At 37.0% G+C, this 27,675-nt stretch overlaps 1 protein-coding gene across 2 annotated transcripts in view; it reads left to right on the forward strand.

Annotated features, from left to right (window-relative positions):
- The window catches only part of LOC149222303 (putative histone-arginine methyltransferase CARM1), a 381,165-nt gene that overhangs the window by 143,462 nt on the left and 210,028 nt on the right, over nt 1-27,675 (forward strand). For both annotated transcript variants that reach the window (XM_089385353.1, XM_089385354.1), the window contains exon 9: nt 22,597-22,651. In XM_089385353.1, coding sequence (XP_089241479.1) covers nt 22,597-22,651 — 55 coding nt within the window. The remainder of the gene's footprint in view (nt 1-22,596; nt 22,652-27,675) is intronic.

A 27,675-nucleotide genomic window follows, 5' to 3' on the forward strand; every position in this document is an offset into this window, starting at 1 on the left:
TGTTACCGAAGGAAGCTAGAGAGTGTTTTGAGTTTCTTTGAAGAAACAATAGAACTATCGTCGTATGCTGATCTCTTACAAATGATATAGTTGGCATATCATATCATCTCATCGAAACTTGAAGCTAATGCTAGCCCACTCAAAATTGCCCCATGGGTATTGTAAGCAAATGCATCCAATGTCAAAATGTGTATTAAAAACGAAAAATGTGGTTGTCTCTTACAACTAAGTAGTTCTTTACCTGTAAATGTCATGATTGATAATATTACTCATCTCTTGTTTGTTTTAGAGGAAATGTTCAGAGAAATTTAAAGAATACTTGAAAGGATGCAAACGATCTATTGAGATGACAATTGATTGGAGAGGTCACAAGACCATTGAAAACCAATACCGCCAAGCATGCCCTATACGTTTGTTTGAAACAATGGTAAGCAAGTTGCGAATAACAATCTCTATATTGTCAATTAAGTTAGCAAATCCTTGGATGTGGTGTAGAAGTGAGGCAGGTTTAAAGATGGTCTCAAGACAGAATGGGTGGGTTGTCAGCTGAGCTTGAATAATGCTCTTGATGATGCAAGGGAGCATGAGGGTCTATACACTTTGTCTCGGCTTAGTCTAACTAAAGCATACTTGTCCCCCAAATCTTTGAAGCATGTAAATCCGTGCTCTAGATGACATAATGGACGATATGTCTCAAAATGGTTTTAGGAACATTGTCTCTTGAGGAGAGCAAGGGGCATATACCCCTTATTAATTTGAGGTTAGAATGCCTTCCTCAACTCAAACCAAGGCCTTAAAAATTGTTTCTGCAAGTATGTATAAGATGTGGTGGTCTCAATATCTTCTTCATGGAAGGGAAATTGAAACTTTGTAAGGACATCCTTTGTGTTTCTAAAGTTCATCGCCTTGGTTTTTTCTAGGTTGACAATCAAATGTCGAAGAGTGAAAAATTGGACAAGATATCCAACTATCCCATCAAACTATTTATAGTGGAGGTGAAAGGAATCATGTCATTTCCAGAGAGGAGGATGGAGATCAAGAGCCAATGGAAAAAACAACCATTCTTGGGTTGTATGTGTTGCTATAGGAAAGACTCTAGATCGTCAATATAAATCCTTAAGAAAGTAGGGGAGAGAGGGCACCCCTGCTTCACCTCAGTGGTGCCCTCAGTAAAGTCATAAACTCTATGTGCAGTATAGTGGCTTCCAAGGATAGGCTCGTAAAGGTGCATGATGACTATGATAAGGATCTTTTAAATGCCAATGCCTCGAAGCCATTAGAGAATGGTCTTGTTCGAAATTGAATCAAATGCTTTTCTAAGGTCTACAAAGAAGCATGGGACTTTCAAAAAGTGGCGGGCTTAGCATCTTAACTATCTATGGTAATACTTCTCGAAAAATCTTATGGCATTATATGCAATTATATCTCAGTCTTATTTTGTTAAGTGACAAGTGTTGATTTTATACAATCAAAAGGTCTCTTGCATAGGCTTGTGTCTAGCATGCACGAGAAGAAGTCCTCTTTAGGCAGTTGTTTGAGAGGAGGAACTAATATGATTTCTTTCTCAAGTCTAACTTAGGAAAAGCACATCAATTAATTTATTTGATTAATGTTGTCTAATTCAAAAAATTTCTAAGGATAAATATTTAATTATTTAAGTGACTTACATCTAATCTCAACCATTGATCTAAGTGGGTTAGGATTTAATCGTAGCCATCTGTCATTTTGGAGATTGAGGGTTAAGGATTTTGCTTGATTTGAAATTATAAAGAGAAACTAGGGGAGAGGATGAAGACACCCACATTTATGCATTGTTGAGAAAGCGATTTTCTCATGAGTGAGAGGTTCGAGTGTCTTAGGAGAAAGAAGAAAAGTGTTCATCAGATTTTTGGTAGGAGATTTTGAGAGAGGGTCAGGATTTCTAAAGGGCCGAGATTTGGAGGAGAGAGGTCGACTTTTTGGAGCAGGCTGAGCTGAGATTTTAGCTAGTGCCATGTTGGGAAGGGAGGCGAGATTTTCCCAGGGTGTGCAACCGTATAGGTGGAGTCCAGATTTTTTGCAGGTGGAGGCCGAGAAATTTCTAGGGCCAAATTATCTTCCAAAGTAGCCATTTTCAGGGGGCGGAATTCTTTATTGGGCCAAAAATCCTAGGGCTTGTTCCAAGTTCTAATATTGTTGTATTTTTTGTATAATTTCTTTGTGGGTCTCGGCACTAAATTTTCCAAATTTCAATATAAAGTGAAGGGAGATTTATTGGGCTAAATTTCTACTGTCTTGTGGTGATTCTCTCTCTCTCTCTCTATATATATATATATATATATTTGTTTATTTATATTATTATTATTATTATTTATTTTTATTTTTTATTTTCTGAAGAAAAAACTTGTAATTTTATTGAAAACAAAAGTACATTTTGTATGTGTTCAACACACACAGAGCATAGTTTCTTGCACTTAAAACATGCTCAAAAACTCAAACCATAATTACATTTACCCAGATAAATTGATCTTATCTTTTTTACTTTTCCTCTTTTGAACTTTTTGGCAACCCCAGAGTTTGGGTTGGCAATTTTTATTGTCATTTCTTCTCCTTTAGACTTTGAGGGCACTTTTTTATTTGAGTCTGAACTCTCAGATGTATGTGTTTGTTTTGTTCCAACCGCTCCTTGACTGCTGCATGTTTTCTCATGCTATTTTTATGGAGCCTGGATCATTACTAACTGATTCGCTTTCTTGGCTTCTCTTTTCGGTTCATTCTACTTCTTACCCTCCTCCGCTTCGGAAACTTGTTGATTCTATTCTTCCGCTATTTGATGATTCTCGTCCATTTCTTCGTCTTCGTCATTTGTAAGATGCAGATCTAGAAATTGCCACCCCTTTGGCTTTTGGGATCCTTTCTTTGTCCTTTTTTTTTTTGCTTGTGGGCATGCATTTTGAAAATGCCCTTTCTGGAGACAAATATGACACTTGAAAGACGTATTTTCAAAGTCTAACAATTTAGTCAACTTAAAATCTTTTTGAACCAAATGGATGTGATTTGGTAGACATAAAAATACTTTTTCCATTATTTCTTGGTCTATCTTTAGAAACCTCCCCACTGTGTTTCCAATACCTTCTAAAGCTTGGTGATGCCATAAAGGGAGAGGGAGGTTGTGAAGTCTCACCCAATGTTACTTGGGAGCGGGAGCGAAAACATGTGCGGGAGCGACATTTTCAGAAGCTCCTGGTTTGGGACCGAATCCCGAAGCATTTATATATATATATATATATATATATATTTTGATACATATATGTCAACCAAAACATGTAGAATGATGAATTAGATATAAAAAACATAAAAAAACATAGATTGAACCATATAACAACAATCATCTAGAAGTTATAATCTTCATCAACCACGTCCACAAGTTAGTAACATAGTAACATACAACATATTGAGTCTCATGATTCATCAATCTAAAGTTTCAAGTTTTCAAAATATAATATATAACATTTATCATCATTGATCACCAAAGTTGTACTTGTAAGCTAAGTGTAACCATTACAACAAATAATATCTAACATGAAATGAAATGTTATAAAATGAAATGAAATGAAACAACTTTCAACTTTCATGAAGCATCATATTCATAATTCATTACTAGTGAGTTATAATTGCCAACTTAAAACTTAAATTGTCATATATTGTTTAAAAAAATATCATAATAAATATGAAAGAGTCAATACTTATAAAAACTACTAGAAACTAGGAAAGACAAGTAAATCTATTATCTATTGCTTATGCTTGGGCCTCTTGCCACCACGAGAAATGTCTAATTTTTTAGTCTTGTTGGAAAATCAAGATCTTTGTCATTAATATCACCCTCTAAGCATTAATATCTAGAGGTATCTTTGTCACTACCTCTGTATCTGTTTAGGGATCTTTGTCATTAATATCACCCTCTAAGCATTAACATAAGATAGAAAAAGCATAGCATGTCAAGTCAAGATTTTGTTGGAGTGATGCGTACATTTTTAGGAGGGTCATGATAGAGGAGTTCGACAACCAATGTTACTAGCATCAAGGTACATCGAGGGATTGGTGCTCTTGATTAAATACGTGTTCCATACCCTAATACATGACAAAATTTAATGGAAACATTGCAATCCCCCAATCCTGAAATCCTGAAAAACTGATAAATCTGCTGGATTTTGAATGAAATCTAAAATTCTACTTTCTCCATATGAAATCCAATGAGGTCGGAACCACTCTCAAACATCCTGAGTCATTTGATGGTAATGTTAAAAATTTAAGTAAAAGGACGAAAATGAAGATAAAGTAGAATGTCACTTTTACTTTAAGAATTTAACATTAACATGAATCGCATATCAAAACTTGTTTGTTTCTTTGAAAAAAAATGCATTTGGAACATTATTGCAAATTTTATTTTGCAAAAAAGGCTAAACGCTCCCAAAACGGCAGGGAACGTTTTATTTTTAGGGAGCGTGCTCTTGCTAAGAGCGCAAATTAGGAGCGCCCATATCGAAATCTTCGTAAAATATTGTTGTAGCATCAAAATATTGAAACCATGGGGTTACGAAGAGACCTTCCCTTCCACAAAACCATGGTCTCTGTTATGGAAAAAATTAGTTAGTTCATAAGTTATTAGGCAAAGGGCATGATCAAAGATCATGCCCATTCACCAAGAGGCACCCAAGGCAGTATATAGCCGGGGGCCTCCCACAAATTGTAAACATCATCTATTCAATTATTAATAAAATATATATATCATGGTTGTCAATTTCTAAGTTCATGTGTTTCATCTGGTATCAGAGGCATTTCGATCTTTTGGGTACACAGTGTTTGTTCTCTTCATTGTCCGTACAACGACAGATCGTAATTTGTGGCTTATCCATTGTCTCATGAAATACCGCCTATGTGCATACATAGTTGCCATTCGTTGTTCGTTGTGCCCCCACATTTTAAATCCACTATTGTGCTCCTGTGTCTTATTCTTCCGCCGCCTGACTGTGCCACTGCACCGTATATCTTCGCCGGTTGCTGTGTTTGCCTTCGTCTTCACTGCCGTGCACCTGAGCCCCTACCTTCCACTGCGTTCCCAAAAAATTCAAATTAAAAGCTGGGGGACAAATATACACCCCCACAAACTCGTTCAATGTTGTTGATGTCAATGGCCGTTTTCAGCAAAAAATTGATTGTTCTGGAGAATAGGATTACTAGCCACTCCGATGATTTCAACCAAAACCAAAAATTAGTCGATCTCGAGAGTATGGTTATCAGACATTCCAACAATATCAAGAAGCTTCAAGATAAGACAAATCGGATAGAACAACAGATCGGGCAGAACTATCTCAAATCCGAAATGAACCATAGTCAGAGAATGTCAATACTGAGCACTTTATGTGACAGGATGAAGGTTACACCCTAACAACTACTCCAAGATGATGGAGGTAATCAACAACAAAATTCATCAAATTCAACAAATTCTGCAGATTCTCATGAAAAAATGGAGTCTAAAAAAATCATCCTCGCACCATCAAGGAAATAGTAACGCAACTTTTTCAAATAAGGAACTCTGGAATTGATTCGCCAATCAATACCCTCTTTTCGCTCCACCATTAGCGACGTATCAACGAAAGGCAAAAATCGATCTGCCCAAATTCGATGGGAATGAAAAATGCAGTGTTGCGTGGCTGAATAAAGCAGAAGAATACTTCGAGATTTACAACATCGACAATGATGATGAAAAGATTAGGCATGCTTCCATGAACATGGAAGGAGAAACATATAATTGGTATATGTGGTGGAAGAAGACGACAATTGCCATTAGTTGGAGAAAATTTAAGGATGCATTCTTTAAAAGATTCCAAGGTGTAAAGGAAGAAGAGTTCTTTTCAACAAAGTTAGTCAGGGGTGCCGTCAAATGTGTATAGTTTTTTATGACCTTATGTAATACCGAGTTAGACTTAGAAATCCTCTTAGCTTTGATACGTTCTTGGGATTGGGCCACTCTTTGATTGCTTTAATTTTGTTGGGGTCTCCCTGGATATAACGTGTCCTAGGTATTCAACCTCCTTTTTCCCAAAGGTACATTTTGATAACTTGGCGTAAAATTGATTCCCCTCTAATATGGACAATACTTCCTCTAGATGCTTGAGGTGCTTCTTCCATGTCTTACTGTAAATGAGAATATCGTCGAAGAAGACTAACATAAAATTTCGCAAGTATGGGTGGAAAAGTTTATTCATGGTTGCATAGAAGGTGGCCGGCACATTTGTTAACCCAAATGGCATAACCTTAAACTCATAGTGCCCTTCATGTGTTCTAAATGTCGTCTTTTCGACGTCTTCTAATCTCACTCGAATTTGATAGTAACCTCATCTCAAATCTAATTTTGAGAAATCTTCTGCACCATGGAGCTCATCTAGCATCTCATCATCAAATTGAATCGGAAATTTATGTTTAATCATAATTTTGTTTAATCCTCTGTAATCTATACACAACCAAAAAGATCCATCTTTCTTTCTGACCAGTACCACTGGTGCTGCGTAGGGACTTCTACTTTTCATAATGATGATGCGGGTAACCATACGATTTTACATTTACTAGTGTTGAATTTGGTTTGACTTCAATGATATGTTCAATTTTCCTTTCTGGGGGTAATTTCATTGGCATGTTTTGAAAAACCTTATTGTATTTCTGGATTAGGGATGAAACTTCCGATTGTTGGTGAGCTCCTTCCATCGATAATAACTCTAACTGTTGACATTGTGCAACGAATACTAGGGCTTCCTTGCGAATAATCTTTTCAATTTGTTGAGCAAAAATCACTGGGTAGGGGGAGCTTGGAATCCAAACAACTTATACCTCCTTCCATCCATTTTGAATTTAATGAACTGCTTTTGGTGATTTGCCGAATACATTCCTAGTGTTTGCAATCATTGTACTCCTAAAACAACGTCTACTGCTTGTAGGGGCACTATAAAACACTGGACTCCATTTTGTGTTCACTCGGTTGCATTTTGACTTTATGGAATTTTCCTACTCCATCTATTTGTTTTCCATTTGCGACCACGTCTTTTAAATCTGCTACAGGGCAAGTGAAAATGTTTATTCTTTTTGCAACATGGACATCTATAAAGTTGTGCGTACTTCCTGAGTCTGTTAGAAAAATAAGTTTTTGTTTCTTGATATGGCCTTTAAGCTTCAGTGTCTAAGGCTGAGCTAGCCGTGTGATGGCTGCCACAGAAATTTGTGGCATATCCTAACTATTTTGAATCTGGATTAGGTTTCTCATTTTCCTCATTGTTCTCTTCGTCGGAGCTATCTTCTGAAGATTCTTCTTCTTGTTCTGCTTCCCAATTGTAAAGTTTTTGCATCGTGCATTTGTGCCCTGGGGAATACTTGTCTCTGCATGCCCAACACTTGCCATCTCTTTTTCTTTCGACATTAGACTGCTGTTTTCCTCCATTGTGCATTGGAGGTGGGATGTATTTACTAGTGTTTTTGGACGATGGTTTACTTGACTTCCCCTTAGAGTCGCTGTTTGATTTCTCATTACTGGCAGATGGTGCCTTGTGGAGTTTATATTTTTGTTCAATAATTATAGCTGCATGTCTAGCATCTTCAATGGTTTTGGGTTTATATAATTTAATTCTTCCCGGATGTAATCTTTTAGGCCACAATGATACATTTTTAATAACTCTTCGTTTGAGAATCCCGTTTTCCTTATTGCTAACACCTCCCATTCATGAGTATATTCACTTACCGATCTCTTCTGTCTAAGGTGAACGAATTGTTCGTAAACATCATCTTCTTCTTTGTCGTGAAACCGTTTTAGTAGGGCGTCTTCAAAATTTTTCCAATTGAACGAGCAAGCTGCACATTTGTTAAACCACCATAGGAACCAATCATATGCCTCTGCTTCCAGGTAGTTGGATGTGGTCATGACCTTCTCTTATTCACTTATTGGTGGATTTGCTCTGAAAATGGCATCCATCTTATTTACCCATACAGTGGCGCCTTTATGGTCCTTACCATCGTATTTTGGTAATACTCTTTTATTTTGAGATAATCCTTGTCGGGTAACTTTGTATGGTACTGACTCCCTTCAAACTGTATATGTGGTATTTGTGGCCTTTCATGCATCGATGGAATTTCGTGATTTAGAAAACCTCTGCCTTTAAGAGTTTTTGGACTTTGCGTCTTTGAGGGATTAAAAGGTGGGTTGGCTCCTCCCATGGATTGGCTCATCATGCTCCTTATTGCTTTGATATTCTCTGCCATTTCGTTTCGATGAACCTCGAAATCATCTTGCTTTCTTTCGACCTCGTCAAGGCGCCTGCGCACTCTGTCGAGTTCTTCTTGGAATTTCTTCGAATTATTGTCATTATTACTGTTTGCCAATTTGTTCTTGTTTTTCCTTGTAGAGCCATTTTTTCGTTCAATGTCTAAATAATTTAATTAAATAAATAATTTTAATTAATTAAATTAATTTATATATATATATATATATATATATATATATATATATATATAATAATTAATTAATTAAATTATGTATTAATGTTCTTATAACCTGGCTTAATATAATGTTAGTGGTCGTGGGTTATCATTGACCAACAGACGCCACTGTGGGTCAATCAACGTGTTCGTGGTCGGGAACAACGATTGACTGAAAATGCGAAAGAGACTGGATTACAGCTGGCAGCAGCGACATACAATGGTGGCGACAAGCAAACAACGATAGACGACAACGACAAACGGGTGAACAAGGAGCAGCGATGGAGCAGTGTTGCTGACAAGAACGACAGAGTTGCCGCTCACGGGGACGGAGGAGATACAATTGGAGAAAACGACAGAGGTGAAACAGGAGACGGGGACGACGATGGTGATGGAACGAGGACAAGTGGAGATGGGGCGAAGATTACGGAAACTAGCGATAGAGATAGGGCAATAACGACTGGAGCAGGTGACAGAGAGGAAGACACGCTGCGGGGAAACAACGGGGCGAATTAATGGACGTGGGGAAATGATGGCCGAAGGTGGCAGCTGATAGCATAGGAGGGTGTGAAACCAGCACAGGTGAGGGAATGCGATGACTTTGAAACTACTGTTAGCAAAAAAAACTTGTTTGCTCACACTATCAGTGCTCATAGACATTGATGTTTTAAAACATAATCAGATATAATATTTTATTAATTGAATGAATGATGGTTACATGGCTATGGCGGTTGTCCTTTTATAGGAGTTGACTGGCCATGCCAAAAAGACACATCCGTTGGACCGATGTCTCTTCAATACTAATTAAGTGTACTTAACTTAATTTACTTAATAATTTATTAATTAATTATTATGTTTTTATTTATGTTATTATTTTAATATATATATTTAGTTTATGAATTTTTAATTCATAACAAAACCCATGCTACAAAATAATAATAATAATAATAATTTTTCTTCTTTTTACAATATAAAAGAATCAATAGTACATTTCATATTTATGAAGATTGAACCTAGTTACCTATTTCAACACTCCCTCTTAATTAGGGAGGTATTCATAACACATACAAGTTACTTGGACATTCTCATACTGAAGAATTCTCACAAGAAGATTCAGATTGGTAAGCCATCTCATAAGCTATTTATTCAACTTATCTCTGTGCATCCCATCATATCAGCCAACATTGTCACATAGCAAGGCTTTGACTAACAATTCTATCTCTCGACAAGATTAGAGCACAATGCTAGGGAGACCAATGATTTATATACACCTTCACTGTTTTCTCTCAAGGCACATACCCCATCCAAATTTTCACAAGGTATGTCCTTCTAGGACCAATTTCGTCTCAGATTAACACATCCTCAAGGAATTTCGACTATATTTAGCTATTGGATGCCCTACCCCATCCTCAAGGAGTATCATAATTCAGGTGCTTACCCAATCCTCCATTCTTTCTTCATAAAGAAGACAAGAATGATGTGTCTATCTCTTCCTCTCAACTAGGGAGGATCTGCTCATTCCTATAAAAGGAATATACCCAAGTTCCCTCTTAACTAGGGACCTTCCCAAGCTCCCTCTTAACTAGGGACCTGTTAACAACAACAACTATTTTCTCTTCAGTGGAGATCATGGTACTATAGAGCTCCTCCTTTTGGCATCATGTCATGGATGAACTGCAACTTCTTCATCATGGAGCCATCCTCTTTCAGGACTTCTTCGTAGGGCATCGCCCATCTTCTCCATCACTCCCCTTCAATGAAACATAATGTTGAACCAATAGTCATGTCATCCTTCTTCTTATCGGGAAGTGACCACCTTATCATCATCTGGCTATCCTTCATACAATCACCTATTCCAAGTCATGATTCTTTTAGGATCTTCCATCCGATGTCATGAGTACTAGTTGTAAGTGACTTTCTACAACCTTTAAAAAAAAATCAAAATAGACATTAAATAAGAGTTACCTCTTTATGATGTCCTTTTGTCATGACGTCAACTTCTTGCAACATCAACATCCTTTTGCATACCGTATGAATCCATCTCGAAGATATAAATTACCAAGGTTCTCCTTTTCCAACATACATATTATGGTCTTCACACCTTCTTCATGGAGATGTCATAGCTAATCCTTTTTGTTATCAGATTATGATTACTTATCTTAGCTTACGTGACTATAGATACATCTTTCACGAAGTCTTCTTTCACCTTCTTCACATATGGCTTCCTCAGGATCTTCTATACATAGTTCCTTTATCATAGGAACCATAGTTGCCAACTACCTCGTATTCTCCATGAGGTCATATCATGTCAATTTGTGGAAGAGTTCAAGGCACATTGTCTACATGCATAAGGAAAAGTTTCTTCTTCTTTCATCATGCTCATGAGATAGAGCATTTTAACCATTCTATTTGCAACCATATGATGACATGAATTTTATCTATATTGTTACCGAATATATACATACCTCTTCCTTCATGTGGTTATCTAGACTTCCTTTTGTAGTTTCCTTTCCATGCTTGAAGATGAAAATACGTCAATTAACTTGTCATGCTGTACATCTTTGTCATCAAACCATCATCCTTCTAAACTGTGGATCCCACACAAGGTGGAATGTAGACTATCGATGAGACACTTGTTTCTTCTAAGTACAGGTGAACCTTTTAACAAAGATTCCAATGGAGGATCTTGATGATCCTCATTCTGCAAATGCTTCCGTCTAATGATGATGAAGTGAGGCAAACTTTTATCTTCCTATTTTGCTAGATGACTTTCTCCAACCATATAAACTGCTTACTTTGGTTGTCCTTCTATGCTTCCAATGAAGATGCCATGAGCTACTTCCCTTCTATCATGTACTATGACTGCTTCAATCATATAGACTTCTACTTCGTCTATCCTTCCATGATAATGTCATCTCAACCTTTTTTATAGGGCATCCTATCATACATGTGATGCTTTCTATCATAATTGCTATCTTCTATAAATTGAAAGGAACTAAGTATATGATGATATCTTAGTCATAGTAGAGGTCTTTTATTTCCTCCCTTGAGTTCTTCTTCCCAGGGTCTTCTACTTCTTCAGTGACATGGGCTTCATTCCTTTCCTTTCAATGCTTGTTGTCCTTCTTGAGTTTAGGACAATTCCTTTTGAAATGCCGATATTCATTACATTCATAGTGTTGAATCTTTCACATGTCGATCTTCTTTTGAAATCTTTTTTGAGACTTCCCTTTCTTCCTTTGATACCTCCATCTTGTGTAGTTCGGTTCTCAACGATATCATTTCTCTTGCAGTGCTTATAGAGAACAATTCTACCGACTTTTCATAGATCTCTTTCGATGTCTTCAATTTTGCTACATAGGGGATGAGCGAATCCTTGATTGACTCAATAAGGATTCGTTAAGCCCTTAGTTCTCCTTTCATTTACTTTGATAGTGCTTGAGATTGTTCTTGAGAAGGTTTGGTGATTGATACCATGACATATTCACTACCTTCATTCTCTATGAGGATCAAATCTATTCTCTTCTTAGATGCAAGGTAATTTGACAACCCAACGATTTTGTTGTTCTCCTTGCAGAAAGAAGTCATTGTAGATTGAGACATAAAATATAGGACACTTGAAGATGCCTTCTTGATGATGATTCTTCTTCAAGATGGTGAGAGATGATCTTCTTCAAGGATGTTTGAGATGTGATCCTTTCTTCAATGTGAGGGAGATCACTTTGATGATGAAATGCTCTTTCTTCCTTCCTTTTGGTTGATGATTGTAGAATGTGTAAGCTTCCCAAGAATGCTTCAAGTGTAGAGTCCTTCTTTGAATGGAGGTAGGGTCTTGAGGTCTTCTTCTTCTTCCAAGAGTTGTGATGATGTGATGTGATGGATAGTGCTCCTCGATGCTTCTTAGTTCTCCTTGATGATCTCCTTGTGCTCGACCCTTATGTATCCTTCTTCAATGGAGTGATCTTCAAGCTGCCTTTACTTGTTGTTGTCACCTTAGCTTTGATAACATGTTGAGAAATCAAGGGCAACTAGATTAAGGTGATTTCTCTACTTTCATGACTGCTTGTGATGTTTTTTTTAGTGTTCTTTTTACTTCTTGATGTACTTAATTAGTGTTCTTTTTACTTCTTTTAGTTCTTTTTTTTTTAACTTAACTTGATGTAGTTGCTTTTTACTTCTTATCTTGATTAGTGTTCTTTTATCATCAAACAACTACCAAACAATGAAGACCAATGAGACAAGAGGGCACAAAATGTAGGTTGCTAGCCAGGGCGAAAGCCTCTTCTCTTTAGAGGAAAACCCACAAGATTTTTTCTCTTCTTATAGAATCTTCAAATGGCAGATTCCAAGATCTATGACCCTTGACCAACACCCCTCCAAGACCAAGTCAATCTCTTCTTTGATGAAGTTTTCTTCCACAAAGTCAATGCCAGTCAAATTTGCTTCAATACTTTAGATTTCAGTCTCCTTTTAGAATTTTGGCTTGCTTCAAGACTGCAATATTCGACCTCTACTACAGAAACCCTAGCTAGCACGTGAGAAAATAATGGTGAATCTTGCCTCCTTTCTCCTTTGCTTGGTTTGCGTTCTCTTTCTTGACAATTCGACCTGCAAAATTGATCCTTTTTACACATGATTTCGGTCTGCAAGATGACTGCAATTTTTGGTCTTGCTGCTGCAATAGATGTCCTAGTTTTCTCTCACATGTGGATGATGACAACCCAAAACAGTGCTTCAAAATCTTTGCTTCCTTCATCTTTTAGTTCTTCTCTTCGTTAGGTATTCTTGTCTTTCTTGTGCTTGTACAAACTTCTTGGACACTCTTCAAATGATGTTGAGCGCCTATATATATATGCCTTTTGTGAGGTTGAGTTGCTATTCATGAGGTCGACTTGTCTTGGAGGGAGTTTTATGGCTCGAATTCACTTACATAAATTTTCTTTACATGATACAAAGTGCCCAATGGGGTCTTTCATATATGACAATGACTCAATTGACTTCTTGACTCCATGACAAACCCTGGAAATACTTAATGGGTGTTTGACCTATAAATAAATTGACCTTGAGCATGAAACCCATGCTACATATTCATAATAGTAAATTTTGTTTCTTTTTACAATATACAAAAATCAAGAGTACATTTCATATTTATGAAGACAAAACCTAGTTACCTATTTCAACAATTTATGTGTCTCCACCGTCTCACACTTGCTCCAAATGCTACACTGACATCCAAGTATGGAGCGTGGACTTTTAGTGAAACTATGCCCACTAGATGTACCTGTATATGTTGAAATTCTGATGTTCTATGTTGTAGCAATTACTTATTCTGTTTTTTTTTGTTTTTTGGCTGTAATATTAGTTAAACAATTGTAGATAAAACATAAACCAAATGCACAATTGAAGGCAACCAAGAAGAAGATGAAACATAGAGAATTTAGGTCCAATGGCTAGGGAAAACCCCACAAGGGGAGAACCCAACCAGATTCTTCTTCTATTAGATATCAATTGTTCAATATAGATACGAAGTACAATGAGAGATCAAGAGAACGAGTAAGTTCACCCAAATCTGAACAAAGCTGTGGCATGAAGATCACTGGTAGTAGCAGCTGATGTAAACACTGAATCGACCTTCAAGTTCCGCTCTTACGCTCCAAGTCTCTCTCTCTCTCACAATCTTCTTCAAGTCTCTCCAACTCTCTCAAGTTCGAATTCATATTTCACAATGCTCAAGTAGTGAGAAGGAGATGATGTGAGATACATATATATAGGAGGGGCAACAAATTTTGGTCATAAAGAAGGAGCAATACGCATGCCTTGTGGAGTTACATATGCCATTTAGGGAGGTATGCATGCCTTTGTTACTCATGCCATTTAGGGAGGTATGCATGCCTTTGTTACTCATGCCATTAAGGAGGTACACATGCCTTAGTAATTGATGCCATAAAGGAGAGAATGTAACATATTCATTAAACAATGCGTAAGAGGAATCTTTTATGCTATGCTTTAATGAGTGTGTAAGAGGAATATGCCACGCTTTTACTGAGTGCATAAGAGAGAGTGTAACGTATCCATTAACTGAGAGAGAGTAACATATGCATTAACTGGGGGGAGTTACATATGACATGATTGAGTGCCATGATTGAGAGACATGAATTTCATTTTAATAATAATATAATAGCATCATAAAGTATAATAGTAATAATAACATTGATGATTAAGTCGAGGTTGAACTATCAGGATTGATTAAAGATAAATGAGTGATTTTCCATCAACTATACTTGATTACCGATTGATGCAAGGTAATTTACTATTTTTTGAAAGTCATACTTGAGATTCTAGACATGACTTTATATTTTTAGAAAGTCACTTTAGAATTGTTAGAAATGAGATTTTAGATAATGAAATTCATCACTGAGCTGCCAATTTTCAATAGTATATAAGCTACCTTATCAGGAACTTGTGTTATGAATCATGATTAACCCATGAATAACAAAAGCTAGTGACCATGTGGCAAATCCAAATGCACTCGTTGTATCATTGATGTTGAATGATGAACTAACCAATTTGTCCATCTTGTAATAAACCCATGAACAAACTTTGGTGGGCACTCCAATTGGATTTTTGGCGAAATACAACACCGGTTTCAACTATATGAAAGAACCCCCCTAGGGGCAGCTGACAATCACATAACTTTGGATGAAGTAAGACATAGGACAAGAAGAAAATTTCGTGTGTATAAGCCCTTGCAGTAGAAGCCTGAAAGATATGACGAATTTAAGCCATACATGCTCAAATAATTGCAACATAGAACATAAATAACTCATGTATGAATCTCCATGACAGGGGTAATGAGTTCAAGCCAACCATGCGAGAAACCTATCTAGTCAAGAACAATTAATATCAAAACTTGCTAGACACAAGGCAAGTACAATAATCTTTTTAATGTGAATGAATGATTTCAAGTTGTACTATGACATGAGTCATTCAATCATAACTCAACAATGGGGAGCTTTGCTAAATTTGAGGTATACCACCAATAAGTCTTGTGGAAACTAAGGTAGTCAGTTTAAATCCTTGAGCGAAATGTGTTGTGGTCAATGGGGGAAGATTCACTGAGACAAAAGTAAAGAAAATTCTTCCAACTGGCACAAAGCAGAATTATGTAGGAAAAATAAGGTAACGAATGTGATATGACTCCAAAGTACATTCTGTGAGATTTGGACTGAACCCTTCTGATTGAGACTTTTGACTATGACAATTTTGGATGCCCACTGAAGCTATTGTGATGTCAAGTAACTAAACAAAAACATATTAGAGTAGGACTCACAACTTGTTCTGATCATTTTCTTGACTCAACATGAAGCAAAGATAACACTTCACAACTTGAAAGGAACCACCATACCAAGCTAAAATCTAATGACCTAAAACCACCTCCCAAAATTAAGATGGCAAAACATGAAAGCAATAAAGGGAAATTCCCAGGACTTCGTAATGGAACAATTGAAGTTACTAAGCTTCTCCAAAACTTAGATCGTTTTGTTTTTTCTCTTTTATATATATATGGAAATACATCAAACCTACAATGATTTAGCAACATATTCAAATGACCAATACAACCACACATATAAGCAATTAATCCTATGGGAAAGATTATCATAGTCATACTTTGAATGAAGCCAATTATGAAGTCCTTTGGATGGAAGGAAGAATGTGTGCATCTCAATGGAGTTCATGATAAGCTTCATTCAAAGTATGACTATGATAATCGAAATATATCAAGCCTATAATGATTGATTAGTGTCAGGCCAGGAGGTAACTCCTCAAATGAGATTGTTTCATTCATTTAGGTTGTTCATTATTATATACAAGAGGAAGTGACTGTTCAGTTCATCTCTCGGTGACTCTCCATTTCCTCTATTATTTATTTACATTAATTACAGCTGTTCACCCAATCCCTATGATTAGGTGTCAACATTCCCCCCCTTAATCTGAAGGGATGTTGGTGAGTCCAAGCATCGTTCTGAATCTTTCAAGCTTTTCTCTTCCAAGCGCTTTGGTGAAGATGTCTGCAATCTGTTCATTAGTGGAATAATGGCGAAGATGGATTGTTTTGGCCTCAACATGATGTCGAATCAGATGATATTTTGTATTGATGTGCTTCGTTCGATCATGGAACTTTGGGTTCTTTGCTAACTTTATTGCCGAGGTATTGTCAATCATGAGTGGAGTCGATTGTACTTGTTTTACCTGCAAATCTTCAAGAATTTTCCTGAGCCACACAATTTCTTTTGTTGCCTCAGCTGCTGCCACATATTCTGCCTCTGTTGTGGAATCTGCTAGAACTGATTGTTTGCGTGATCTCCAGGAGACAGCTCTTGGCCCAAGACTCATAGCATAACCTGAAGCAAATACACCAATGTCTTTATCTCCATCGAAGTCTGAATCAGAGTATCCAATCAAGCTAAAGTCGCCCACTTGTGTATACTTGATTCCAAAGTCTTGAGTTCCCTTTAAGTATTTTAGAACTCTTTTTGCAGCAGAGCAATGTCCCTCACAAGACTTTTGCATAAACCTGGAGAGGATTCCAACAACAAACGAAATGTCTGGTCTGGTAGTAGTTAGGTAGATGAGACTTCCTACAAGCTGTCTATACTTTGTTGCATCCTGAAATTCTTTTCCTTCAATGGATGTGAGCTTTAAGTTCTGTTGCATTGGAGTAGTAAGAGGATTGCATTCAGTCACACCAAACTTGTTCAACAGATGTCCAATGTACTTCTTTTGAGAAAGGAATATGGACTTCGGATGTTGAGTTACTTCAATACCAAGATAGTAATGAACATAGCCCAAATCAGTCATTTCAAAACCTTTCCTCAATTCCTTCTTTATTGATGCAATGTAGCTCTCATTGTTCCCTGTCATCAAAATATCATCTACATATACCACAAGATATACAACTGTTTTGCCAACCTTCTTGACAAACAAAGTTGCATCATCAAAGTCATAATGTTTGAAATTGAGTTTCAGAAGATGCTCGGTTAGTTTTTCATATCAGGCTCGCGGTGCTTGTTTTAGGCCATATAAGGATTTCACAAGTTTGCATACTTTATGTTCATGTCCTTTCACAACAAATCCTTCAGGGTGGAACATAAAAACATTATCTTTTAGATCTCCATTCAAGAAAGCAGTTTTTACATCCATTTGATGGACTTTCCAACCGTTCTGAGTTGCTAGGGCAAAGAGTGTCTGGATGGTAGCCCATTTTGCCGTGGGGGCAAAAGTCTCCTCATGATCGACCCCTTCCTTTTGTGCAAAACCTTTTGCCACAAGCCTGGCTTTGTGCTTGTCAAGTGAGGCCTCAACTTTATACTATTTCTTGTAGACCCATTTGCAGCCAATTGGTTTGGTTCCTAATGGAGGATCAACTAGTTTCCAAGTGCCATTCTTTATCAAGGCATCATACTCCTTTTGCATTGCTTCTTTCCGTTCATCATGAGAAGCAGCTTCTTTGAAGGAAGTTGGTTCAAAATCTGTAGCCAAATTCAATTCACAATCATAAGAAACATCCATATCAACAGGTGAATCAGAGTCATCTACATCACCTCCATTTTGCCAGTTTGAATTTCTAGTTCCTGTCTTTCCAACCTCATTAGGATGAACACTTTCAAGTGTCTTTGTCAACCACTTTGGGGGACCTTTCTCAAATGGTCCAGGCTGCTTCGTTGATTGAATTGGGACTGAATCAAGATTGAGTCTCCCAATTCTGTCAATCACATCACTCAAAGTATCATCTGTTGTTGGAGTTTCATGCGGGGGAGAGAGTGTTTCAGAAGAAGATTCCACAGGTTGATCTAGTATAGGAATCCCCCCTTCAAGATGTGGAATCTAATTATCAAATTCTTGAAATGATTTTGCATTTGTGACTCTATCCAAGCGATCAAGTTGCTGTTCAACAACATTGTCAGTTTTGGATGATTGAAGAAAGATTACATCTCTAGATACAACAAACTTTTTATTGACTTCATCATAGAGACGATATGCTTTGGAGGTGTTTGAATACCCCAGGAAGATACACTTACGACTTCTTGCACCAAGTTTGTTTCTATGTACCTTTGGTATCAAGGCATAACATGTGGAACCAAAGACCCTGAGATGCTTTATCGAAGGAATGTGCCCATACCACATTTCATAAGGAGTCTTGTTTCTAATAGCATTAGATGGACATCTATTCTTTACATATATAGCACATAGAACTGCATCAGCCCAAAACATCAATTTTACATTTTTGAAAAACATCATCGAGCGCACCGTATTTAAGATTGTCCTATTCATTCTTTCAGCTACTCCGTTCTGTTGGGGATTATAAGGTACATTTGTTAGATGTTTTATCCCATGTTGGCGAAGATAGTTTTCAAAACCATTTGAAGTGTATTCTTTTCCATTATCAGTGCGAATAGAGCCAATATGAGATTGTGCATCATTTTCAATCCATGTGTGAAAGTTATTGAATGTTTGAAAAGCATTAGATTTGTTTTTCAATAAATAAACCCAACACATTCTGGTGTAGTCATCAATAAATGTCATCATATATTTATTTCCATTTGCAAAAAGAATAGGCATTGGACCACATAAATCTGAATGAATGAGTTCAAGTTTTCTATGTGCTTTGGAATGTGAATCATGAAAACATTGTTTCCTATGCTTTCCTAGAATGCAAGCATCACATTTCTCAAGTTTCATAGGAATTTTAGGCAAGCCAGTAACACCATTTTTCTTCAACAAGCTGAGGCTGTCATAGTTTAAGTGTCCAAATCTAGCATGCCATAATAAACTTGATGGAAATGTACCTTCTTCATAATGAGAATTGTATGAGAATTTTTTTGCACGAGTAGAGGTACCCTGCAGCTTGAGAAGCCTTTCTTCTTCTATCCCCGTCATGACAAGTGAATGGTTTGATGCTTTTCTCACCTCAAGTATGCCATCAAACATATGAATGGAGTGTCCTTGCTGGCGGATGTGGACCAAGGACAACAAGTTTCTGCTTAGCTGTGGGAGATATAAAACATGATGCAAAAGAAAGTCTGGAAGCCTAGGCAATTTAAGCTTGATTGTACCAAGCCTTGATGGCTTGAGTTTTGATTTGTCTGCAAAGTATACTGCTCCATCAACATTGCCAGTAAATTCTTCAAAAAAATCTCTTCTAAAAGTCATGTGGCAAGTTGCTCCTGAATCAAGCGACCAATCTTTTTTCCAAGAAGCAAGTGAAGCATTAAATAAGTCTTCATTTACTCCAATATTACAATGTGCCACAACATAGTGAGTAGATTTAGGTGCTTTACCTTTCTCTCGGTCATTAGTTTTACCTTTGGGTTGGTTTCTTTCCTGCTCAATTCTGTCTCAAAGCAACTTGCATGTTGATGCATCATATGATCCATCTCTTTTGCAATGTATGTAGTGTAGATCTAACTTTTCTCCTTGAAAGTGTCTGCCCCCCTTGCCTCTGAAATTTATTCTTCTTCCTCTTCGACCACCTCTTCCTCTAGAAGAATCTTGAGCAAGATTCTTTCCTCTATGTGCAAGTCACACAGCATCTTCAGAAAACTGAGGGGCTATCTTCTTCCCAAAAGCTTTCTCTCTTTCAACAAATTTTTTCACAAGGGAGTCAAAGGTAATATCTTTGAGGTTTCCATTTGCTTGCAATGACTCAAGATAATTTGAGTAAGTGGGATAAGTGCCTTGAGAAAAGCTATAAGAGGAATATCCAGTTCAACATTAGTGACTTTGATATCATGCATAATAGATTTTACTTCTGATGCAAGAGCAAGAGGATCATCATAATTCAAGGGTGAACAATTTAATCATGAGTTGAACAACTTCAAGTGTAGAGTGTGAGTCATAAAGTTCCTTCAGTTTTTGTAAGCCTTCAAAAGCATTTGAAAATGGGGAAATATGGTGACTCACCTCTTCAATTACTGACGCTGCAATCAATGCATAAGCATTGCTGTTCTTATTTTCCCAAATGGCGAATTCCTTGTTTGAGGTAGGCTGTTCTGGCTCTTTGTCTCCATTTCCACAACTCATTAAAAATGAGAGTGTGTTTTTTCTTCCGAGACCATTCAGGATAGTTCTCTTTTCTAGAGAGGACTATTCCCACAATGGAGATGAGTGAATACATTATAAAATTTAAACTGGGCCCAAAATACTTGCAATAAAATTGATGTGTCTCTGCAACTAATTAATTTGCATACAATTATATCCTTAAAAATAAAAACTGCAAGCTCTCAAATATATCTTCAAATATATACTATCATATAGCACCATACCTCTCACACCTTTAAAAAATACACCACTCATTCCTTTAAAAATACAACATTCACACTCGTACACTTTATGGTCTTAAAAAGGGATATAAAACATTATAAAACATCACTCATGAGTCATTAATTATCCACCATTTGTAATGACCATATGTCCATTTAAATTCACCCTTGAATAACTTTAATGGAACATGGCTTCACGATTTATATAATACTGGCCTTCAAAAATGATTAAGGGATAGGCATCGAAAAATAGTTTCACATTGCCTCATTTCGTCCTGCGTGGAGGCGCCATTCCAGCCATTGAAAATGGGTTAATGCACAGGCTGGTTCTGCTCACTGCACCATTCTATCCTTTGAACACAACACTACTCCAAGGTTGCACCATGCACCACGGATACGTTGTGCAGGATTTAACACAGTCAGCTACCGCTCTTCGAGCTCAAGAGGTAATAACACATTTTCATGGATACACAGTGATGGAGGCGAAGGCGAAGAATAATGGCAGAGATTTGCTAGACTAATGGGTTATGCGTATGACAGTATATAATGGGCAGCGTTTAAACAGTGGCAACGTTTAATGGGTAGCGACTGTGGAGGGGGCAGTGGACAGACTGCAAAAAAATGGTAGAAGGGAGTTACAAGAGTAGAAAGGGATGCCAAAAATGGAGCTGGCTCTGATACCATGTCAGGCCAGGAGGTAACTCCTCAAATGAGATTGTTTCATTCATTTAGGTTGTTCATTATTATATACAAGAGGGAGTGACTGTTCAGTTCATCTCCTGGTGACTCTCCATTTTCTCTATTATTTATTTACATTAATTACAACTGTTCACCCAATTCCTATGATTAGGTGTCAACAATCAACTCAAACAACCAATACAACGACGCAGATAAGCAATTGATCCTATGGGAAAGATTATCACAGTCTTACTTCTAATGTAGCCAATCATGAAGTCCACTGAGATGGAAGTCTTCATATATGTGCATGTAAAATAATCAAGTGAGTGAGTTGGCTGAAATTGAGATCATGGTTCCTCAGTAATGAATTAAGATTGAAGAAGAAAAGCCAAAGCTTTTTTGAACTGCATCTTGGAATACCTCCACTATCCTGAAATCAACTGGATCATAACTATAATTGATAATCAAACAATATTCTATTTGAGGACCACATCGAAGAAGAAACTCAGACTACAAAACATAACCACTGGGAGGAAGATCATCTTTTGGATGAACCAATAGTTGTCCCCCCTTGCTACCATAATATATCATCAAAGTGTAAGCATTCTTGAATGAGATTGGGATATGCAAGGATAACACTAGTTAGATGATAGTTCACACATTGGGATGCATTCCAATACTGTTAATGATTAGCTATTCTAGGTAGGAATATTGTTGATTAGTTCTCATGAGATGTTAATGATATCCATTTACCATACCCTGGATAGTAGCCTTAGTGCAGCGGCCTCATAGATGCCTGGCAATTGCAGATTGAAATTTCAATGTTAGCAAATGTTTAAGGAACATTTTTGTTGCTTAGTATTTCTCTTTTCTGGTGCGATAATCTTTTACACTTAGATAGAGACTGTTGGTTTTATTCAACATTATGAATACTTCAAATGAGCTGTCAGAAGCAATATAGTTGATACAGAATTATAAATTTTTTTATGGATAATATATATGGAATTTTGCTGGTCATTTATATTTGCAGATTGTTTTGAAAAACTTAGTATGTTGTATTAATACATCTGATCCAATTTATGTATTGTCTTTGCAGGATACATATGGCTCCTTTTAGTGATGAGTATCTATATGTTGAAATTGCAAATAAGGTACGTAATGCCTTTTGATTTTCTGAAAATGATCAAGACCAAGATTGAAGACTGATGATTGCATTGATCCATCGGTTTATTATAATCATCATTAAACATTTTTGCATGAAGCTCCTTTTGTCTTAAGGGATGCATTTAAATGAAAAACTACATATCAAAAGGTGTTGTCATTTTTCTGAAGTCTCATAGGGTTGTTATGTCCCCATGTAGAGTTAGAGAGATGGTTCTTTGGAAAATATCATGAAACCAAGCACACAAAGAAGGCAAGATCACAAGTGAAATTGAAGGAGAGAAATACTTCTTGGATGCAATACGAAGCGAGCAATTGTGTCTTTATAGCAAAATAATGACATAAACCCGAGATGCATAAATCCTGAAGTGACTTAAGTGTACTTTAAAACTTTAACACAACACTAAGCATAAATGAAACTAAGGCATAAGGTGACTTTATAAATCCTGAAGTGACTTAAGTGTACTTTAAAACTTTAACACAACACTAAGCATAAATGAAACTAAGGCATAAGGTGACTTTATACATTCTTCCTTAACAATCATTCTAGAAAATAGACCATGTTTTATCTCTAATTCTACAAATTTATTTGGGCCAAGAGACTGGGTTTGAATGTATGCTGTTTGGTCTTATGTTTGGCAATATTTCATCTCAATATTTGGTCTTATATGGAGTTACTTGACAGCTTGAGAACTAGTTGCTTGTTATAGAAAAATAGTGTAGGCTCATTTTGATCAACTTCCAGATCCGCAAGTACATTTCTAGGTCAAACTACTTCATGTGCCTCTTTTACATGTTGATTGAGGAAACTTCTCGTGTTCCAAGAGTGTTAAAATTGGCAACTAGGGCCAAACTCCATGTGGGTCATCTTATTTATGGCAGCTGATATTTTTCTTGGATTCCTCTCGTCGAGAGGTGTAGGATTGATCTAAAGATCATTCGATTCCGACATGTATTCATGGAGATATGAATTTATTTGTGTTATGGGACAATTCGTCAAGGTCGGCCAGCAACCAAATTGCCCCCACTAATCCTCCACGTTTTAGTATAAATAGAAGAGGACTTTAAGTCATTTGACACACACTCACTCTTGTGATCTCTCTTCATTCTGTTTTGGGTTTGATGAAGATGAGATCTAGAGGGAGTGCCCTAGGTGATACACTGCCCTAATAGGAGATGCCCTAGAAGCTGTGATGAAGAAGGCTCTATGCTGTCATGGACAAGGCTCTACGCTGCCCTAAATGCGGTCATGGAATCACAGCAAGGATTGGGCAAAAACGCAGGTCTATGACTGACATCTAGACGCTGATTTAGGAGGGTCATATTATGCCCTAGCCGCAGAGAATAGGAGGGCTTATGACTGTATAATGGAGGCCTAAAAGACAGGCCCTAACGCTGTGTAAGAAGGCTCAATGCAGGCTTGAATAAGGGCACCTATGTGCACCCCAATACGCTGTCCTATACGCAGCAAGAAGAGGGACTTCGCTGTCCCTAACACAGTCATGGAAGGAGGTTAAACGCAGGTCCTATCTGCTGGCCTTATTCCACTCATACGCTGGAAAGAACACAGCCCTAACGTTGCCCTATCAAACTGTTCTAAGCTGCAGTTTAAAGAGGGTTTTATGTGCCCTAACCGCTGTGAATACAAGCCCTAGCCACAGTCCTATTGGGAGGAATATAGCCACAGTTCTAGAAGAATCATGGCTGCAGATCAAAGGGCCTAACACAGTCCTATCATGAAGGAGGATATCCCTAACACAGAGTAAGGACCCTTCACGGTGTCCTACAGGAGTCCTCTATACCCAGCAAGGAGAAGCATATATATGCTGTCAATGGACGCTCCAAAAGGACACAGTCCTGATGTGAGGATATGCCGCAGTCAAGGATGTATATAGTCACAGAAAAGGAAGCTTCTCAGCAGTAGTAAACACTGTTGTTCTAAGGCATGACTTATGCATGTTTGGGAGCAACTGTCTCTATATTTAGGACTGAGGGAAAACCTGTTTACACGGACCTGTTGAAGGAGTCTGCAACTATAGCCTAACTGCTCTGCTAGGCTGTAAGCCATAGCATGCAGCTAAGGCTGGTAGTATAAATAGTTGTAGCATATTTGATGCAGTGTAGTGGGTGTAGCATAATGATGTGATAGATGAAAGCATGATGGGGGCAACATGGTGCAGTATGGTGTGACACACTAGATGCACTATGGTGCAGCGCAATGGTACAACATGGTGATGATGGGAATGGATGTGTAGCAGCAACACAATGCATTGCAACAACTTGTTGATGGGTACAATATAATGATGAGGTACTGTTCACTGATGGGAGCAGCATAGTGATGAGAGCAGCTCAGTGATTGGGTGCAAGTTGCAACACAGTGTCAGGTGTAGCATGATGATGAGGTGTAGCACAATGATGGGTGCAGCATGGTGATGGAGTCACCTTGAAGGATCAGTTGAAGCAGTATGCCTTCACTTGAGTTCAGATCAAATACCTCATTATGCTATCTTTATAGTGAAGATCTCTGCTCTTATCTTGTCAAGTCAAAGTGTTGACTTCTGATGTATATGTACTATCTCTCTCTCTGCTGAACTATTGAAGAACATAAGAAGAATTGATCAAGGGTTTCCCCACATTGGGGTTTGTCCTGGCTGGCGCCACATCTTGTGTCGTCTTGTCTTGGCTTGTTTTCTTTGATTTATGTTTATGTTCTATCTGCATTTTACTATCATGCTAGATGTGATTGCTAATCTGGAATTGATATTGAGCTAATATGGAAAATTGAAGTAAATTTGATCTCAGCATAGAACATACCTAAAATTAACAAAGAGCGAATGTCTAACTTGTAGATATTCTTTCATCCATGGACCCTGCCGAATCCATATTTGAATAGCCACAAATCTGAAGCTCCTTTCTCTTATCCTATGTATGTTAGTGTCTAATTTCTTCTACACTTATCATAGAACTCTGATTTGTGATCTTGAGTGTTTTGCTTTTGAAGCTATCATAAGTCAAGCTATATTGCTAATTGATAGCTGAAGTCATTCCTAGTGTGGGTATGATAGATAAATTTGTCCATTAGGTTCTTGTAGACTGTATTGGTTAGAAGCTTCATCTCTTTCTCCCTATCAATTGTTGAGGTTTTGTAGTTCGTGATATTGAACTTGCCATATATGTTTATTTGTTTTACAAACCACTATACATAAGTAACAATATAAGAGGCGAACCTCATCGAACGTCATAGCCATTGACCAAGTCTATAGATCAAAACTCATAACTTCATGTCACAGCTCAAGGAATGCTGAGGTTTGAACCTTGACGAACCTTGTGACATAGGTTAGAACCAAGTCGATTGTTCCCATTTTGGCTATGGGAACAATGGTCTTGTTGTTACCAATCCCTCCTTTTAGAGCAGGGACATTTGTGACCAAGCTTGTTCTGTGCTTTTTTTTGATTGTAGCTTGTTGACTATAAATGTTAAATACACAAAAGGTATTTTGTAATAATAATTTATTATATATAAAAATGTACAAGTAATGTTGAATGTTACAATGAGGACCTACATATATACCTAGGCAGGTGTTCTTTTGTGACCAGGCATGTCTTTTAGACATGCCTTTTCACTTAACTTAATAACTATTTAACATAGTCATCATTTCATTATTTATTATTATTTCTAAATGAATTATATTCATAACATTGCCTTCCTCTTCAAAAGGATTTGTCCTCAAAGCTTGTTGATGAAAGGACTTGATCTCTTATCTACTACGAATGTCTTCTCTTCTTGAGACAGTCATCTTTGTTGATACAAGTTGATATGATCCTTGGAGTGATATATAAAATTTTCGTACTGAGAATGGATCAAACCATCCTAGATTGATCTTCCGTGGAATCAATTTTTGTGATGAATCATTATCATGGGAATGGATTTTGCAAACTTCAGCATTCCTGGAAACATAAACTTGTCGTTTATTTTCTGAGTGATACTGGTACGTAGATTGATTTCTTTAGGCGTTGTTGAATTGGTGATTGAATCACCATTTAGAATGTCCATCGTTTGAACTGCAACTTCTACATGCGACTTCACTTCAATAGAATCTAGATTTCCCTGAACCTTGAAATTAATGGAATCACTGTTTGTTTCTTCTTCCCTAACTTGGGCTGCTAACGATTTTGATGCTTCCTTTGTGACAATTTCTTTGAACCTATTCGTTAATGATTTCTTATGGTCCTTAAGTTTTTTAATCTGTTTGAGCAGATTTTGGTTATGATTTTTGAGACGTAAGCATTCCTCATTTTTTGAGTCAACTTTATTTTGGCCTTCAAGCTTCTCATCTTTTAAACACTTGATTTGTTTTAATAATTTTTTGTTAAGGTCTTTTTAAGCATAATTTTTCCTCTTCTTTCTTTGATAGACTTTCATTGAATTTTTTATCAAAACTTTCTTTTTCTTGTTCTAACTTGTGCTTCTTAGTTTTACACATTTTGACTTGTGTAAGAAGTTTCTCATTGTGTTTCCTTAGATGCCAAATTTATTCGTTGCTTTCTGTTGATTTTTCATGAAACCGATCTTGGAGATCTTTATATTTCTTTTCTGATGCTTCATTCTTTTTTTGAAGTTTTGCGATTTCTTCTTTTAATTTTTTAATTTGTGTATGTGCACTATCTTGATATTCTTCTAAAGTAAGCAATCTTCGACATTTGGGACAAGGTATTATGCGATTTTTAAAAATCGATAAACAATGATCTCTTGCTCCACAAAAAGGACATCTGGTCCAAACGTAGAGTTGTGTATGGAATACATAGTTTCTCTATTCATCTTCAAATTAGACTCTATTTTTCTTCAGTGATGAACTTTCTTTTGTGTTTGTCCCAAAGCTTAGGGTTTAATGGTAACCCCTGCCTAGCTTCTTATAATAAATATTATTCCCCTCTCTCCTTTTGTTTTTTTAAATAACCTTGAACCTTAGTTTTTTTTGTTCTATTTTAAATAAATATATTAATATATAACTAT

This window comes from Pinus tabuliformis, chromosome Q, assembly GCF_031772625.1.
Source record: "Pinus tabuliformis cultivar Carrire ecotype Pingquan chromosome Q, CPIR1, whole genome shotgun sequence".
In the NCBI taxonomy this organism is placed as follows: domain Eukaryota; kingdom Viridiplantae; phylum Streptophyta; class Pinopsida; order Pinales; family Pinaceae; genus Pinus; species Pinus tabuliformis.